The sequence below is a fragment of the Rhinatrema bivittatum genome, chromosome 2 (assembly GCF_901001135.1).
Source record: "Rhinatrema bivittatum chromosome 2, aRhiBiv1.1, whole genome shotgun sequence".
Lineage (NCBI taxonomy): Eukaryota > Metazoa > Chordata > Amphibia > Gymnophiona > Rhinatrematidae > Rhinatrema > Rhinatrema bivittatum.
Genome location: NC_042616.1, coordinates 15086357 through 15105717, shown reverse-complemented (window position 1 = coordinate 15105717; position 19361 = coordinate 15086357). Strand labels below are relative to the sequence as shown.

Below are 19361 nucleotides of genomic sequence, written 5' to 3'. Positions count from 1 at the left end.
GTATTAGAGAATGTTTTCCAGTTTGATTTGAAAACCTTGGGGGTCTATGGAGGGCAACACAGAGGGAACAAATCTGGCATTTCCTGGGGAAGAGGGGTCCTGGTGCCCTCTCTTCAATGATAAAATGTTAGGATAATAAATCCTGCTGAGATCTAATGCCCGCTGAGCCCCTCCACGTGTCTCTGAGTGTTTCTGGTTTGTGTTTCAGATGCCGGTGACGTTTGAGGACATCGCTGTCTATTTCTCCCAGGAGGAGTGGGGGTATTTAGATGAAGGGCAGAAGGAGCTTTACAGGGACGTGATGAAGGAGAATTATGAGACCCTCATCTCCCTAGGTAAAAATTGCACTATCTGCATGTTAAGTGGACTCGAGGGCTGATTTACTGAAGGTCGTTTGTGACTTTTCTCCTGACTCCAGCTCCAGCATTGCTCTGGGTCTGAGCTGGCACCTGAGATTGGTTGTTTGGATCTTTTCACGTGAGACGGTCCCTGTGAGGCAGTCTAGGAATTTATCTCAGATGTCTTACATGAGGCACCTGCTGGGGAGCATCCACAAAGTTTCTCAAGGGACTTGGCTGAGCCCTCAGCAGCAGGACCAGGATACAGGCCTGAATGGGCCAAATTTTAAAAGCGTTACTCACACTAAAAGATGAATACGTGGCCGCATGTGAATGACATGAATTTCAAAAGCTGCTAATTACTTGCTCGTGCTAACTGGCTCCGCCCCTTTTTAAAAATCCGCTCCTCGTGGCGCACTGTTAGCTGCGTATATTTCCTGCTGCTCCTGATGAGGTGTAAGTCTGCAGAAATCACTTTTTAGGACTAACACGATAGGGTGAGGGGTCTTGCTCAATTGGGGGGAGTGCAGGATGAGGAACTAGAAGGGTCTGGATGACCCTGAGATAGACTGGGCATACTGGTGGGCTAATGGGTAAAACTGGGAATGGCTTTAACCTGAGCAGGGTTTAAAATCCTCTTCCCTGCACGCGTTAAAGCCGACAAATTCTTAAAGAAGAATTGTGCTTTACGTCTGCTCGAGTACACATGCTGGGCGTATTTTACATCATACACAGGTACTTGTGCAGGTGATTTAAAACTCCAGCGTATCTTTGCTCACTCGCCCCCAGGTGCACGTACGGTCGCGTGCATTCTTGTTTTACAATTAGCTGAATATGAACAGCAGGATACAAGAGGTCTGAGCTTGCTTCATGACTGTCATTACCCCGTGACATACTTAGCCCTGCACTGATATAATAGGGAGGTTTCAGCTTGTCTGCACACTTCTAGCTGTCTCATGGCCATTTTTCCCTTCTCCCCTACCTATGGATCCATTCTCCTTCCTCTTCCTGACGCTAACCCTACCCAATCTCATTCCCCACTTCTGTCCATTGGGAACATCAGGTGCCTGTCAGCCTCCCATGTGTTACAGTTTTCATCTCCAACACTTCCGTGAGATACTATATTTGCCGGCGCATAAGATGTACTTTTTTCAAAATAAGGGAAAAATTAGGAGTGCGTCCTATGCGCCGGTAATGAAAGTTCCCTGTACGTACCCGGATCAGTCCAGACTCCTGGGTTTTGCCCCCCCCCCCCCCCAGCAGATGGAGACAGAGCAGTCACCATAACAATGCTCCGCCTATAAATAGAATGGCGCCACCTACAGTCCGGCAGTATTCCTCTGTCTCCAGCAGATGGTTCAGGTGCCAAACCTACAGTCTGGGCTGGGTGCTTACTTGGTTATTCTCGTGTTTTTGGTTTTTGTTTTCTGGCTTGTTTAAGCTTTATTTAAAAAGAGAGAGAGCATAAGAAAGCAGCTTGTGGCAGCTCAGTGGTCGTTAGGTTCTGAGGGAACCATCCCCCGCTGGTCTGAGGCAGCTGCTGCACAGGGTCGAGGGCCCTACTTATCTTCTTAGCAGCTTGGGTGCGATACCGGGGAGCCCGGCTCACTCCACCCCAAGGAATCAGCACCTTGGACCACTGCCGGGCAAGTTTTATAATTTTAAAAGTTTTACTTTCGTTTTCTCCTGCTTCCATTCTCTCTCTCCCTGTCTCAGCGCGGCATTTGCTTTTTGTTTTGGGCTATTTCTTCATGATTTTTGTCAAAATTTGTTGTATTTTGTTAAATTTAGTTTTTCTGTCATAACTCGATGCCACCCGCACGCGACTCTCTAGGGAGGATCTTTGCTCTGATTGAATCCCGGGCAGGGAGGGGTCATCGGGAGCCGGAAAAAAATGTTAAATCTGCAAAACTAGCAAAGTCTGCCCGAGTCCCTGTAGGGACCTCTAAAGCTGATCAGTTCCCTTTCAGTGCGGGAACGAAGGCTCTTTTTCAATCTTTTAGGGTTGTGACTAGTGCAGCGCTGGGGGAAGAGAATTTTACCTCCTCCTTTTTCTCCCCAGCAAGGTGTTCCAACGGACGGGGAACCTTCACATCCTATTTCCCCTGCCATGCAGGATAGCCCCGAGGGGGCCTCTGACTCCTCTTCCTCTTTTTCCTCACAGTCGGGCCGATACAGTAAAGCGCGACCACGGTTACCCTGTTTTTAACCCGCTTTGGACGCACATTTTGGACGCGTAAGCCAACCCGCGATTCAGTATCTGGTTTTACGCGTCCTTACCGCTTACTGAAATGGACGCGTATCCGTCTCCGCCTGCTGTATGTATATGATATGTTAATGATCGATTTAGCTATTCCCTCCAATACAGTAACATGCGCCCAGATTATCGCGCTTTTAACCAGCTATTTTGCCGCGTCTTTAACCTGCAAATTTACCGCCTACCCTGACCCTGGCGTTAGTGTGGTGCTCGGTCAGCTTCGTATCGGACAGCGCCATGGACAACATGTATATTATTGCTCTGGCGCTATTTTTCATTTGGTTGAGAAGCAGAATGAGAAATGCTCGAATGAGAAACGCTTGACAGATTGGAGAGGCGAACAGGGGAGCCCAGCAGCAAGGAGAACCCATCCGACCGGAGAACCCAGCAGCTGGACCGGAGGAAGTATGTGATATGTTTCAGTTCAACTATACCATCTATCCATCTCTGGGCGTCTCTGAGGCTCTGGACATGGACGCCTCTACGGACGCTGGAGAGATGGGTGTCCGTTAAGATAGGCGTCCGTAAAGGCGGAGACATGGAAGCCTCTACGGACGCCGGAGAGATGGGCGTCCGTTAAGATAGGCGTCCGTAAAGGCGGAGACATGGACGCCTCTATGGACGCCGGAGAGATGGGCATCTGCTAGGTGTTCTGAGGCTCCGGTGCCAGCGTAGACATGGATGCCTCTACGGACGCCCATTCGGAATCTCTACGGACGCCTATACGGAGCCTTCCTCCTGCGTCTAGAATAAGGCTGTAGTAGACGCTGACTTTGGACGTCCTGCCAGGTGCTCAAGATCCATGAATGTCTGAGATCGCGGCATCCATTCGTGGACCTTCCCGCTGCCTTGAGCGCCCGGCTGGACGTCCAAGCCGGTGACTTTGGACAGCCAGTCGGGCACTCAAGGACCATGAATGGATGTCCAGCCGGGCGCTCAAGGCTGCGGGAAGGTCCATGAACGGTGCCCAAGCCGCGAGAAAAGAACCATCCACTTACCTGGTGGAATGACATTTGAAATGACAGGTACTGACGCACTCGGGATACTGTATAGGCGCTGTATACCACTGTATACAGTAAAATGGATTGCACACGCCTACCGCTTCATGGGCGCACTTTGGACGCCGCTTGCATTTGCGTCTCATTTGAATACTGAATCGAGCGGTATGTGAACTAAATTGTGCGGGCGGCAAACAAGCGGACGCCCGGCACTGCCGCACTCTTTCTTACACGTCCTTACTGTATCGGCTTGAATTTGTGTTGTTGCTCCATAAAGCTTACAAGGAGAGGAAGTTAGGGAAGCTGCAATCTGGCAAAAAGGATGATTCTCAGAGTTCTAAGTCTTCTGCTAAAAAACGGTCTACCCCTAAGGGAGGTACGGAGCCTACTCAGCCTAAACGTATCCGTCGGTCAGGGGTTTCCCAGATTACTCCAGATACTTCTAGTCAGGACAGTGATCCAGATGACCTAGACCTCCAGCCCAAACCCCCGTTGGGGGTGGATGTAGACTCTGATTTACAGCACCATAGTGCAATGCATGGGACACATGCTGCGGAGGGGGATGACCCAAAGGTGGTGCGCCTTTTTAGAAAGGAGGAGTTGGGTCCCTTTATTCCTGCAATTTTGCTGAACTGGGCATTGAATGTCCCACCAGAAGAATCTAAATTGGGTGCTATGTTTCCTGTGTTGCTGGGTTTGAGAGGCCCTCCTTCTTTTCCTTTTCATTTCTCAGCTACAGATTTGCTTTTCCGAGAATGGGATACCCCAGATCTGGGTTTGAAAGTGAGTAAGGCCATGGACAAGCTATATCCTCCGCCAGAGGATGCTTTAGAGCTGCTTCGAGTACCCAAGGTAGATGCGGCAGTGTCTACTGTTACCAAGAAGACCACAATTCCGGTCACTGGAGCTACAGCACTCAAGGACCTGTAAGACAGGAAATTGGAAGTTCAACTTAAAAGGATTTTTTGAGCTTTCTGCACTGGGAGTGTGTGCAGCTATCTGCAGCAATTTCGCTTTACGAGCGGGTCTCTACTGGGTTCAGCAATACAAACTAATGCTGACTTATCGGATGAAGAGGTGGTCCAGGTAGGTCGTCTGGAAGCTTCGGTGGCATACAGCGCAGATGCACTGCATGATCTTTTGCGCACATCGGCCAGATCCATGGTTTCAGCTTATAGGCTCCTCTGGTTGAGAAACTGGTCCTTGCCCTTCAAAGGCAAACTGCTTTCGGTAAGGATCTAGAAGATATGATCCAGTCTCTGGGTGAGAATAAGATTCATCGGTTACCAGAGGATAGACCGAAATCCAGAGATTCCTTTGCCTCTCGGGCCAGATTCAGAGGGAATCGAAGATTTCACCCATCTAGACCGCCCGTGGCCCCTTTTTGACAGGCTCCTAACAGGCAACAGACTTGGTCCCAGTCCTTTCGGGGCCATCGATTTGGCAGACCTGGTAACTCCCAGTCTGCTTCCAGTGCAAAAGCATCACAATGAAGGGGCGCAGATCCATTCCTCGGTGCCGGAGATAGGGGGCAGACTGTCCCTGTTTTACGAGGAATGGACTAAAGTAACAATGGACCAGTGGGTCCTTACCATGATAAGAGATGGCTACGCTTTAGGTTTTGCACAGTGTCCTCCGGACTGATTTCTAATTTCTCCTTGCAGTTACAAAACCAAAAGAAGAGCAATGCAGGACACCTTACAATGCCTTCTGCAACTAGGAGCCATCATCTCGGTGTCTCCAGAGGCAAAAAGGAAGGGCCGTTACTCCATTTACTTCATAGTGCCAAAAAAAAGAGGGATCTTTTCGGCCCATTCTGGATCTTAAGAGTGTAAACAGATGTCTCTGGGTTCCCCGGTTTCGCACAGAGACGCTTCAGTCTGTCATTGCCTCAGTTCGGAAGGGAGAGTTTCTAGCATCCTTAGACCTCACGGAAGCGTATCTTCACATAGGCATTCGGTCAGACCACCAGAGGTTTCTTCGGTTTTCAGTTCTGCATCAGAACTGGCTTCGGTCTGGCTACAGCACCCAAGACATTCACCAAGGTGATAGTGGTGGTGGCAACCCATCTCCATAGAGAGGGGTTACTGGTGCATCCTTACTTGGACGATTGGCTGATCCGTGTGAAGTCAAAAGTGCTTGCCCAGGAGGCAATTCAGAAAGTACTTCAGCTCCTGCAATACCTAGGCTGAGTGGTCAATCTCGCCAAGAGCCGACTGGAGCCCACTCAGTCGTTGGAATATTTGGGTGCTCTTTTTGACACTCAGCAAGGCAGAGGTTTTCTTACCATGGAACGCATCTCCAAGCTGCAAGTCCAAGTACGAGGTTTAATGCTCAAGCACCCACCCAGAGTCAGAGATTATTTACAGGTTCTCGGGTCGATGACCTCAACATTAGAACTGGTACCTTGGGCCTTTGCTCATATGAGACCTTTACAGTCCGTATTACTTTCCCGATGGAACCCAGTCTCCGACCTTTTTCATCTACCTTTACCGCTTACGGAGACAGCACAAGCCAGTCTTGATTGGTGGTTAGTGACGGACAATTTAACCCAAGGAGTTCCCCTGAAGGTGACCCACTGGATAGTGGTCACCACAGATGCCAGTCTCTCAGGTTGGGGTGCGGTATGCCAAGGAAAATCAGTGCAGGGACTTTAGTCCCCTGTCGAATAGCTCTGGTCGATCAATCGACTGGAAACCAGGGTGGTATGGTTAGCATTGCAAGTGTTCCATCCTCTCCTCCAGGGCAAATCGGTCAGAATTCTCTCAGACAATGCAACCATGGGTGGCTTACATCAATCGCCAAGGAGGAACCAGAAGTCAACCAGTGGCAATAGAAGCTCGCCAATTGATTAGCTGGGTAGAGCTAAACTTGGTAAGCATAGCAGCGTCTCTCATCGCCGGGTGGCCAATGTGCAAGCAGACTTTTTCAGTCACCTTATAGATCCCGGAGAATGGGAGCTGGCAGAGACCACCTTTCAACTCATATGCGATGCATGGGGCACACCCAGCATGGACCTGATGGCAACTTTTCAGAATGCCAAAGCGCCGAGGTTCTATGCTTGTCGCAGAGAGACGGCAGCAGAAGGGGTAGATGCCCTAGAGTTGCTTTGGCCCACTGAGGTTCTGCTGTATGTCTTCCTACTTTGGCCATTGATCAGCAAAGTGCTCTAGCACTTTGCCGATCAATGAAATCCATCCAATGGAAATCATTCTGATAGCTCCAGAATGGTCGAGACGTCCCTAGTTTGTGGACCTTCTCAATCTCGCGGTGGACGGTCTTCTGCGGTTTTCATTCTCCCAGACCTGCTACATTAAGGGCTTATTTGTTTGGAGGACGTCTATCGCTTCTGTCTAGCGTCATGGCTTTTGAAAGGCAGAGGTTAACTCACAAAGGTTATTCTCTAGCTGTGGTAGCTACGCTTTTCCGATCGCATAAGACTTGTACCAATCTCACATTTATTTATTTTTATATACCGGTGTTCCTGTATGAAATACAAATCACATCGGTTTACATTGAATTATATGTTAGATATGTTAAATATGTTAGAGTATAGAAAATTTTTAGTCTTGGTTTTTGGACCGTGAGGTTGCGCCTACCTGGGCCTCGGTGTCAGATATTCTGTGATTTTTACAATCCGGTCTTTCTAAAGGGTTGTCATGTAGTTCTCTCAGAGTGCAGGTTGCAGCACTTGGTTGTTGGCGTGGTTCCATCCAGGGTGTAGCATTAGTGGCACATTTGGATGTAATTCGATTTCTTAAGGGAGCAAAACACTTGCGTCTTCCGCTTCGGCATCCTTATCCGTCGTGGAGTTTGAATTTAGTCCTCACTGCCCTTTGCTCAGTGCCTTTTGAGCCTTTGAAGAGATCAACTCTAAAAGATCTTACCATAAAGGTGATTTCTCTGGTGGTCATTATTTCGGCTCGTAGGGTGTCGAAACTCCAGGCGCTTTCCTGTAGGGATCCCTTTTTGCGGATTTCGGACACGGGCATTTCTTTAAGGACAGTTCGGTCTTTCTTGCTGAAAGTGGTTTCCTCTTTTCATGTTAACCAATCAGTGGAGCTGCCGGCCTTCACGGACTTAAACTGTTCGGATCCTTTGGCTAGTGACTTGCAGAAGCTTGACGTTCGCAGGGCTTTGCTGCGTTACCTTGAGGTTACCAATGAGTTTCGTGTGACTGACCATCTTTTTGTGCTGTGGAGCGGTCCTAAACGAGGACAGCAGGCGTCCAAAGCTACTATAGCTCGGTGGCTAAAGGAGGCTATTAGGTCAGCCTTCATAGTAGATCCCTTCCTACGGATCTGCATGCCCACTCCACTCATTCACAAGCGGCGTCTTGGGCAGTGTCAAATGGTATCACCGTAGGAAATTTGCAGGGCAGCTATGTGGAAATCTCTGCATACTTTTGCGAGACATTACAGATTGGATGCCCAGGCTCCAGTTTCAGGAGGATTTGGAGAGGTACTGCTTCGAGCGGGCCTCTCCGGATCCCAACTCAGGTAAGAAAGCTCTGGTACATCCCAGGAGTCTGGACTGATCCGGGTACATACAGAGAAAGGAAAATTAGTTTCTTACCTGATAATTTTCGTTCCTGTAGTACCACGGATCAGTCCAGAGTCCCGCCCGTCAGAGGCATGGAAGAACAGGAGAGTCCACTTGGTTCTTATCTATTTCGTTATTTCAGATTGACAGATTTTTAATGTGTTGTCCTCAAGTGTTTTTTTCAAGGTTCAGGTCCCAGGAGGGTTAAGTGGACCAGTTTGTTTCTTTTATTATATACAGTTATGATGGTTCCATTCTGCTTTGATATTTAAGTAATACTACGGGACTGTAGGTGGCGCCATTCTATTTATAGGCGGAGCGTTGTTATGGTAACTGCTCTGTCTCCATTTGCTAGAGGGGGGGGGCAAAACCCAGGAGTCTGGACTGATCCGTGGTACTACAGGATCGGAAATTATCAGGTAAGAAACTAATTTTCCTTTAACAGTGTCTGTTGGGGGGGGGGGGGGGGAGTGTCGCGGTGGCATCGGGGAGCAATACTGCAGATCCTACGTGCTGGTAGTCAAAATTACCGGTGCGTAGGACCTGCAGAATCGCTCCCCGATTGGTCAGTCCTGGACAAATGGGGCTTGCCGAAGCGCGGCTTCCCCAATCAAAATTAACAGGTGATTTTGATTGGGGAAGCTGCGCTTCGGCAAGCCCCTTTTGCCCCGCACCAGCCAATCGGGCGGCGCACCTTCGCTTCACTCCCCGATGCCACCGTGTCACTCCCCCCACCGCACATTAATAATTTTGTTTACCGGCAAATAGGACTGCAGAATCGCTCACAGATGCCACCAAGACACTCCCCCCCACCGGACACTGATTTAGTGCCCAAAAATTATTTTTTCACTTAAATTTAGGTTTAGAAAAGGGGGTGCGTCTTATAGGCGACTGCGTCCTATATGCTGGCAAATACGGTAATTCCAGGCATCCACCACACTTTCTCTGAACAAAAAATATCTCTTGATATTATTCCTAGTCTCCCCCCTTGGAACCTTTTGCTGTACAAATTATTTTCCATTCAAAAGAAGTTTACTGACGTCACCGGCGTGAATGGCAGGGTGAAAGAGGGCTCCCGCTCCACACAACCTATTATCCATAGCAATCCTCCTCAATTGCGTTATATTTTGACTTGCCAGATTGCCCGTCGCAAGCATCATAGTATCCGATGTCCCAACGTAAAAAACTTGCAGATTTACGCAGGTTTTCTTACAAGAAACAAGAAGGGCAGGAAGCAGCGGGCCTTGATACCATGGCCGCCGCCGCCGCTGCCACGCCTAATGCCGTGGTTACCGAACCAAGCAGCCCACACTCGGTGGAAGCGACTCCGTTTGATGATGACTTACCTTCCAGGTCAGAACTGAAACGTTGGTTTACGGAACTCCGCCAAGATCTTCGGCAGGATTTGCAAGATTATAAAAAGGACATAGTTGCGTCGATCGAGGAGATGAAGGAGGACATATCTGAAAATGGCCGCCGGGTCTTCGATGTTGAGACGAAAACGGAAGCCTGCGCCGAAGATATTAAAACATTACAGGCGGACCGACAAAGTTTGACCCTGGAACTTGAGTCCTTAGCTGACAAAATAGAGGACTTAGAAAACCGCTCACGCCGCCAGAACCTCCGTTTTCGAGGGGTGCCCGAAACTCCGGAGTATGCGGACTGTAAGGCCATCATTGAGAAAATCAGTATCATGCTGCTGGAATCGTCGGAGCGACCCGCTTCAGAGAACTCTGGTGCTTTATGCGTTAAATTAGATAGAGCTCACCGGGCACTGGGAAACCAGCAAGCTGATCGCCCCCGGGACATTATTGTTAAATATCACGACTACGCTGTCAAGGAGAAAATCGCAGTGGCTGCACGAAAGAAGATGGAATGGTCCTGGGAGAATCATACGATTATGGTTTTCGCAGATTTAGCGCCAACCACTATTCGAAAACGACAAGATTTAAGATCTATTACGGAGGCGTTACGAAAGGACAACGTACGATATAGATGGACATTCCCGTTTGGCTTGGCCTTCACCCTGCAAGGTAATTTCCACAAGATTAAAGCGGCGCATGAGGGAGCGGCCATTTTACAAGCGGCGGGCTATTCCGGTTTTGAGTCAGCGCTGCAGCGGAGCTCAACCACGGGCCATCGAGCCGAGGCCCCAAAATGGCAGCGAGTCAACAAGGGGGGACGAAGGCTACGTCGAATGCCAGACCAGGCGCGATCCCCACCAAAGAATACCTGAATCTCAGGTTTTCAAGAGAGTGCCCCGGACATGGTTTGGTTCTGGTGCTTATGTCTCTGACTATTCTGGGACTTTGGTTAGATGGGACATTACCTTGAGAACTTGCAGAGGGCAAGCTTCCGGATGGTTGGCGAGACACCTGCCTTACTTAGACAGGAGGATTGTATATTCATATAGCTGTCAAATTCAATAACGTTACAGGGTTGTGTGGGGGGGGGGGGGGGGAGGCTGGACACCCGATGGCTGTTTCCTCTCTATTCACGGTAAATGGTTCCCCACGGAGGGATCCGTTTGGATGGGTTTTCTGGGTTTTAGGGGTTGTTCTGGGTGGCTCGAGTATTCAGCAGAGACAGAGGAATGGTGACCCTGCTCTTGCGGGTTGGGTGCTTATGCTGATGATCATGATTGTCTATGGCTTTCTTGTTTTAGTAGCCCTGAGGTTAGACACCGTACTCTTGCCCATAGGCATGGGCGCTATTGCACTACGTGTGGCCCCATATTGTGTATCAAATGATTGATGTCAAAGTCCTGTCCCTTAATGTTAAGGGACTAAATTCTCACCGGAAGCGCCAATTTTTGTTTAGTGAATTGAACAGGCAAAAGACCACCGTTGCCTTTATTCAGGAATCTCATCTAAAACGTAGGTATGAACACACGATGAAGAATGCTAATTTTCCATATCAGTATTGGGCGCCATGCACCAAAGCCAATAAGTATGCTGGAGTGGGAATTTTAATTCACAGAGATATTGTTTTTGAGCAGAAAGCTTTTCTATACGATCCGGAGGGACGGTACGTTATCTTGGTGCTCCGGATTGGGGAGGGGATTTATACCCTAGTGAATGTTTACGCCCCTAATGTACACCAGGGGGATTACCTATGTACACTGGAGCGCAGATTGGATCTGTGTATGGAGGGGAGTCTCATTGTAGGAGGCGATTTTAATCTGACCTTAAACCCTCATGTGGATAACTCTAGGGGTAATAGGTTACCCGCAGGCAAAGATAGGAAAATATTTAAACGATTCCTATCCCATTTTGGGCTTTTAGATGCCTGGCGATCACACAATCCCACATCCAGGAATTATACTTATTTTTCCAGGGTGCACCATACGTATTCCCGCATCGATTTTCTACTGGTAGAGAAACTTCTTATTAATCAGGTGATGGATACCTTTATAGATGCTATTACATGGTCTGATCATGCCCCCATTGGTCTAACGTTACAAATATCGACCTATGACCGTGGTGAGCAATACTGGAGACTTAATGATAGTTTATTAGAGGATGACTCTTTTTCAATTACTTTGCGGGGCAATATTGAGGAATATTTACAGCGAAATGATAATAGTGACACTACCCCAATGAATATATGGGAATGTTTAAAAGCGGTTACCAGGGGCTTATTAATAGCAAGGGCTACATATGTGAAAAAAACCAAGACTGCTGAAAAGGATCGCCTGCAGCGTCAGATTACCGAATTGCAATTAGCGCATAAACAGACAGGCTCCAAAAAGACCCTTGCGCGTTTGGACCAATGCCGCCGCCAATTGGAGGGCCTGGAGGTAGCTGATATTGCTTATCGCTTAGAAAGAGTTCGGCAACTCCACTATGAGGGGGGGAATAAAGCTGGAAGGCAATTAGCCCAAAAATTGAAAAAGCAGTGGAATGCCAATACCATTATTAAAATTAAAGATAAGTATGGGACTATATTGACCAAAGCTAGGGATATTCGACAGCGCTTTTTGCAATTTTATCAGGATCTATATGCTACTAATAAGACTATACAGGATGACCAGATACAGCAATATTTACGGGGTATCCCCTTACCACACTTAACATTGGAGCAGCAAGCCCTATTGGACAAGGAGGTTAATGGAGCCGAAATTACCTGGGCCATAAAAAGCTTAAAAAAAGGTAAATCCCCCGGTTTGGACGGCTTTACAGCTACCTTTTATAAAAAATATGCAGAAACCCTGACACCATTACTGGTTCGACTATTTAATTCCCTTAGGGCTGCTGGGTCTCTGTCGGAGGTCTCTAATACTGCCGGTATTACAATATTGGCGAAACCAGGCAGAGACCCTTCACTGTGTGGCTCTTATAGGCCAATTTCTTTAATTAATCTGGACCTGAAACTACTAGCGAAAATACTGGCTAACAGACTTAATACTATATTGCCTAGTCTGGTTCATCTCGACCAAGCTGGATTCATCCCTGGTCGTATGGCCTCCGATAATGTGCGCAAGACTATTAACGCTATACGATGGGCGAGACAGAGCGCTACACCTAGCTTACTATTGGCGGTTGATGCTGAGAAGGCCTTTGACTTTGTTCATTGGTCCTTCTTGTTTCACACGTTAAAGGCTTTTCAGATAGGAGACCATTTTTTAGGGTGGATAAGAAAATTATACGCGAATCCCCGGGCGCGACTAAAGGTGAATGGGGGTTATACTGATATTTTTCGGATAGGTAGAGGCACTCGACAGGGGTGTCCGCTTTCCCCTCTCCTTTTTGCTTTGTTTTTGGAGCCTTTCACGACTAAAATAAGAAATAACCCACATATTTCGGGCGTGACGATGGGTGGCTTCTCCTCTAAATTGTCACTTTTTGCTGACGACATTTTGTTTACCATTACGGATCCCCCTCAATCCCTTTCTGCTATTAGTCAAGAATTATTGGAATTTGGACAGGTGTCGGGCTTTCAACTCAATTGGGACAAGTCGGAATTATTAAATATTTCGGCCCCTGCCCCTATGGTAGCTCAGTTAAAACGCACTCACCCTTTCCGATGGGCAACGAAGAAAATTAAATATTTAGGCATACAGATTGGCGCGGGGGAGGACTTATTTCAGCTAAATTATCCACCGCTCATGGACAAAATTTATCATAATTTGGAAGAATGGGACCGGTATCACATTTCCTGGATAGGACGGATAGCGGTTCTCAAAATGAATATCCTCCCCAGATTACTCTATTTATTTCAGACGCTCCCACTAGCAATCCCGTCTCAGCTGTTAGAAAAATGGCAGAGGAGGTTATTAAAATATATTTGGAGAGGAAAACAGCCGAGAGTCTCCAGAAAAGTATTATATCGTCCAAAACTACAAGGGGGCCTTGGAGTTCCTAACCTCCATTGGTACCATGCGGCGGCACACCTCAAAGCCGTTGTTGATTGGCACAAGCGGGAGAGACAACCACTATGGGTTCGCTTAGAACAGGCATTGATGGGGTCTATGCCTTTGGCAGCCTTATTGTGGCAACCTAAACCTACGTGGGTGGCTGCCAATGTGATTCCGGACACAGTCCAGAGCACCTATACTGTTTGGTCACGATGGAGGAGGGTGTTGGTGGGGACCCGGGTCTCTTTTCATAGTTCTTATTTGTTTCATAACACTTCCTTTTTAATAGGCCATCAGTCTTCGGCATTCAGTAGATGGAGGGCTGAGGGAATTTTTCAATTAGCCCATATTTGGGAGCCGGGCGGATTGCTGTCCTTTGATAAACTTAGCTCCCGATACCACTTACCTGAACGGGATCTTTTTCCATACCTCCAGGTTCGCCATTTCTGCCAGTCGGAGGGAGTCCATTTAGAATTGTCAAAGGGCATCCCGGACTTTGAAGTTTTGTGCCGCCAAGCGGATAAAGCTGATAAAATTATTTCCCGCATATATAAGATGTTAACTGGGAAACCCATTTATACCTATGCGCATTTACGCGCCTGGGAGCAGGACTTACCTGGTGAGCTCTCTGAAACTGATTGGCTGGAGGTCTTCCAGTTCATGGGGAAGGGACTTATCTCAGCCGGGCATATTGAGAATGGGTATAAACTACTGTATCGTTGGCATATTACCCCAGTGAAGCTACATCATATGTACCCCAGCAAGCATGCACAGTGTTGGAAACAATGTGGGGCAGAAGGCACGTTTCTGCATATGTGGTGGACTTGCCCCATTATACAAACCGTATGGTCACGGGTTACGAAGTGGTTGGAGACCATTACACATACACCTATAGCTATCACTGCGGTACAAGCTTTGCTTTTTGTGAATACACAGGGAGACAATAGGACACTAATGAGGTTTCTTAAATATGTAATGGTGGCCACTAGGTGTGTCATTGCCCGCAGCTGGAAGGAGAGTGGGGTACCTTCATTGGCAGCCATACAGGCTCAGGTACATGTTATGTATACTTTGGGCAAGATTACGGCTTACAAACATCGGAACATGATGGGATTTTCAAAAACCTGGGCGCTATATGAGCAGTGGCTGGTGAGACAGACTGTTTAGGAAGAAACTTTGTATGTTTGGATTGCCACGACTTATCCTCATGGACACCATAACATTTTTGAATCTCATCCCTTTGGTGCACAGGGCAGCCTCGAATAACCCAGAGAGGGGGGGTGGGGGGGAGGGTTGGGGAGGAGACGGGTATAAAATGATGCTTGATATTGCACCTGAGTATTTAGGTTCCTAGCATTATCAAGTGGTGTTAAATATTTTCTATTGTAAATTAGACACTTACGACTTGGTTTCAGCAATGTTTATTGATATGTTTTCTTCACATTGGTTACATAGTTAACTTTTCTCACATTTTGCTCTGACTAGTTTGTACCAATATGTCTGTACCACTGGTTTTGTATTAATGCTGTCATTTGCAATATGGCAATAAAAATTATTAATATTAAAAAAAAAAAAAGAAGTTTACTTCTTGAGCATTATTACCTTTCAGGTATGTAAGTGTCTCTATCAATCTCCCCCTTTCTCCTCTCCTCTAGGTTATACATATTTAGGAGCTCATCTCATAAGGCTTTTGGTGCAAACCCCATTGTTAGAAGTTTTTCATGGTCACCAATGCTTGGTCAGAAGGGCACACAGCTTTATCACTGTGTGACACTGCCAGAGAAGTGATTATAAGATCAGAAACCCAGATCCATTTGCTGATCACTAATATCTGATTAATGTCTTCTATCACCAGCAAGGGATGAGGTCACACAGCACATAAAGGAGGAGAATCGAGAAGAACATCCTATGGAAGAAGGACTGATCTCAAGAGAATCAGGACATGGTTTTGTGAATGTTTCGCAGGGGACTGAGAGGAGAAACACAAGGAATAATCAGCAGGAGTCAGAGAAGAAGCAGAGAGACCCTGCAGGAAACACACGGGATGGAGTCGTTGCATGTGAGATGGAGGTCAAAGTCATCCCTGAGCACCAGAGACATGTGAGCACAGAAAGACCCTTTCAGAGCAATAACAATGATCAAAAAACTTCTGACCTTCACCAGAGGGAGGGGAAAGGGAAAAAATCCTTTCTGTGTGACCCTTGTGGTAAAAGCTTTGGTAAGGAATCGCATTTAATATTGCACCAGAAATCCCACACACTCCAAACATTATTTCTGTGCACTAAATGTGGGAAAAGCTTCAGTCAGAAGAAAAATCTAAAAGTGCACCTAAACATACATAAAACAGAGAAACCCTTCCCCTGCAGTGATTGGAGGAAAAGTTTAATTACTAAGTATAAGATAAAATTACATCACAAAATCCACACTGGAGAGAGACCCTTCTCATGTAGTGAATGTAATAAAAGCTTCCTTGTGAAGAGTACTCTCACAAGACACATGAGAATCCACACAGGGGAACGACCATTCTCATGTGGTGAATGTAATAAAAGATTCACTGAGAAGGGTGCCCTCACCACACACATGAGAATTCACACAGGGGAGCGACCATTCTCATGTACCGAATGTAATAAAACCTTCCATGTGAAGGGTGCCCTCACCACACACATGAGAATCCACACAGGTGAGCGACCATTCTCATGTGGTGAATGTAGTAAAAGATTCACTGAGAAGGTTGCCCTCACCACACACATGAGAATCCACACAGGTGAGCGACCATTCTCATGTGGTGAATGTAATAAAAGATTCATTAAGAAGGGTGCCCTCACAAGACACATGAGAATCCACACAGGGGAGCAACCATTCTCATGTAGTGAATGTAATAAAAGATTCATTAGGAAGGGTGCCCTCACAAGACACATGAGAATCCACACAGGGGAGCGACCATTCTCATGTACCGAATGTAATAAAACCTTCCCTGTGAAGATTACCCTCACCTCACACATGAGAATCCACACAGGTGAGGGACTATTCTCATGTAGTGAATGTAATAAAAGATTCACTGTGAAGGGTGCCCTCACAAAACACCTGAGAATCCACACTGGTGAGGGACTATTCTCATGTAGTGAATGTAATAAAAGATTCACTGAGAAGGGTGCCCTCACAAGGCACATGAGAATCCACACAGGGGAGCGACCATTCTCGTGTACTGAATGTAATAAAAGCTTCCCTGTGAAGAGTACCCTCACCTCACACATGAGAATCCACACAGGTGAGGGACTATTCTCATGTAGTGAATGTAATAAAAGATTCACTGAGAAGGGTGCCCTCACAAGACACATGAGAATCCACACAGGGGAGCGACCATTCTCATGTACTGAATGTAATAAAAGCTTCACTGTGAAGGATGCCCTCACAAGACACATGAAAAATCTAAAAGTGCACCTAAACATACATAAAACAGAGAAACCCTTCCCCTGCAGTGATTGGAGGAAAAGTTTAATTACTAAGTATAAGATAAAATTACATCACAAAATCCACACTGGAGAGAGACCCTTCTCTTGCACTAAAGGTGAGAAATGTTTTGTTAGGAAAAGAAACATCACACAACACCAGCAAAACTACCCTGGAAACAACTCAGTTACCTGCACGGAGTGTGGGAAACGCTTCCGTCGTAAGGATACGCTAATGTTGCACCAGAGCCTCCACACAGGAGAGAGACCATTCTCCTGTACTGAATGTAGAAAACGTTTCATTAGCAAATCACACCTCTCCCAACACCAGAAAATCCACACAGGGAAGAGGCCATTCTCATGTAGTGAATGTAATAAAAGCTTCCTTGTGAAGAGTACTCTCACAAGACACATGAGAATCCACACAGGGGAACGACCATTCTCATGTGGTGAATGTAATAAAAGATTCATTAGGAAGGTTGCCCTCACCACACACATGAGAATTCACACAGGGGAGCGACCATTCTCATGTACCGAATGTAATAAAACCTTCCATGTGAAGGGTGCCCTCACCACACACATGAGAATCCACACTGGTGAGGGACTATTCTCATGTAGTGAATGTAATAAAAGATTCACTGAGAAGGGTGCCCTCACCACACACATGAGAATTCACACAGGGGAGCGACCATTCTCATGTACCGAATGTAATAAAACCTTCCATGTGAAGAGTACCCTCACCTCACACATGAGAATCCACACAGGTGAGGGACTATTCTCATGTAGTGAATGTAATAAAAGATTCACTGTGAAGGGTGCCCTCACAAAACACCTGAGAATCCACACTGGTGAGGGACTATTCTCATGTAGTGAATGTAATAAAAGATTCACTGAGAAGGGTGCCCTCACAAGACACATGAGAATCCACACAGGTGAGCGACCATTCTCATGTGGTGAATGTAATAAAAGATTCACTGAGAAGGTTGCCCTCACCACACACATGAGAATCCACACAGGTGAGCGACCATTCTCATGTAGTGAATGTAATAAAAGATTCATTAAGAAGGGTGCCCTCACAAGACACATGAGAATCCACACAGGGGAGCAACCATTCTCATGTAGTGAATGTAATAAAAGATTCATTAGGAAGGTTGCCCTCACAAGACACATGAGAATCCACACAGGGGAGCGACCATTCTCATGTACCGAATGTAATAAAACCTTCCCTGTGAAGGGTGCTCTCACAAGTCACATGAGAATCCACACAGGGGAGCGACCATTCTCATGTACTGAATGTAATAAAAGATTCCCTGTGAAGGGTGCTCTCACAAGTCACATGAGAATCCACACAGGGGAGCGACCATTCTCAGAGAAAAGATAGAAACAAAAATGACGGCAGAAAAAGACCAAATGGCCCATCCAGTCTTCTCAGCAAGCTCTCACACTTATTTTCCCATTCTTATCTGTTTCACCGACCACCAAGTTCAGGGCCCTTGTTGGTAACTGCTTGATTTGAATTTCCTGCCGCCCCCTGCCATAGATGCAGAGTAATGTTGGAGTTGCATGAGTACTGTTGATGCAGAGAGTAATGTTGGAGTTGCATGTAGTAAAAGCTTCACACAGAAGGGTGCTCTCACAACACACATGAAAACTCACACATAGGAGAGACTATCCTCATGCATTAAAATGAAAGTTCATTTATTAGGAAGCAAAATCTCTCAAAACACCAAAAAATCCATTTGCCCCACTACAAACCACTTACATGGCCTGATTGTGGGTAAAGCTTCCATGCTAAACAGACACTTAGGGGTAGATTTTCAAAGCAGCACCCAACCATCTATGACCATTGTCTTGTGCCAAATGTGAGAAAAGCTTCATAAATAACTATATACTAATCTCGCACCAGAAAATCCACACAGGAGAGAGACCATTGTCTTGTACCGAGTGTGGGGAATCCGATCTCTCACTACACCAGAAAGTCCATACTGGAGAGAGACCATTGTCTTGTACCGAGTGTGGGGAATCCGATCTCTCACTACACCAGAAAGTCCACACTGGAAAGAGACCATTGTCTTGTACCGAGTGTGGGGAATCCGATCTCTCACTACACCAGAAAGTCCACACTGGAGTCCTGCATGGAGGAAAACCTTCCTTGCTAAGTTTACATTAATCTTGCACAGGAAAGTTTAAACAGATGAGACCTTTTTCATATGAGTGTAATAAAACATTCTCACAGAACACACATGAAAATCCACACAGGAGAGACATGAGATCATCCCCAATAAACCATGGCATACAAATGAGGTTCAATCTGATCAAGGTCTGCACAAAACAAACTCATATGGAGACCCTGTCCCGAGTCAGACCAGTCTCATGCAATAAATGTAGAAGATGCTTCATTAGGAATGCTCGCCTCTCAAC

The 19361-nt window shown here is 46.7% G+C and overlaps 1 protein-coding gene across 1 annotated transcript; it reads left to right on the top strand.

Moving 5' to 3' along the window:
• The first annotated feature begins 280 nt into the window (after positions 1–280).
• Positions 281–18321, top strand: LOC115086283 (gastrula zinc finger protein XlCGF57.1-like). The gene is made up of 3 exons (XM_029592719.1): positions 281–335; positions 15347–15805; positions 16919–18321. The coding sequence occupies exons 1-3, from the start codon at positions 302–304 to the stop codon at positions 18319–18321; spliced, it is 1896 nt and encodes a 631-aa protein (XP_029448579.1). The 5' UTR covers positions 281–301.
• Positions 18322–19361: the final 1040 nt, after the last annotated feature.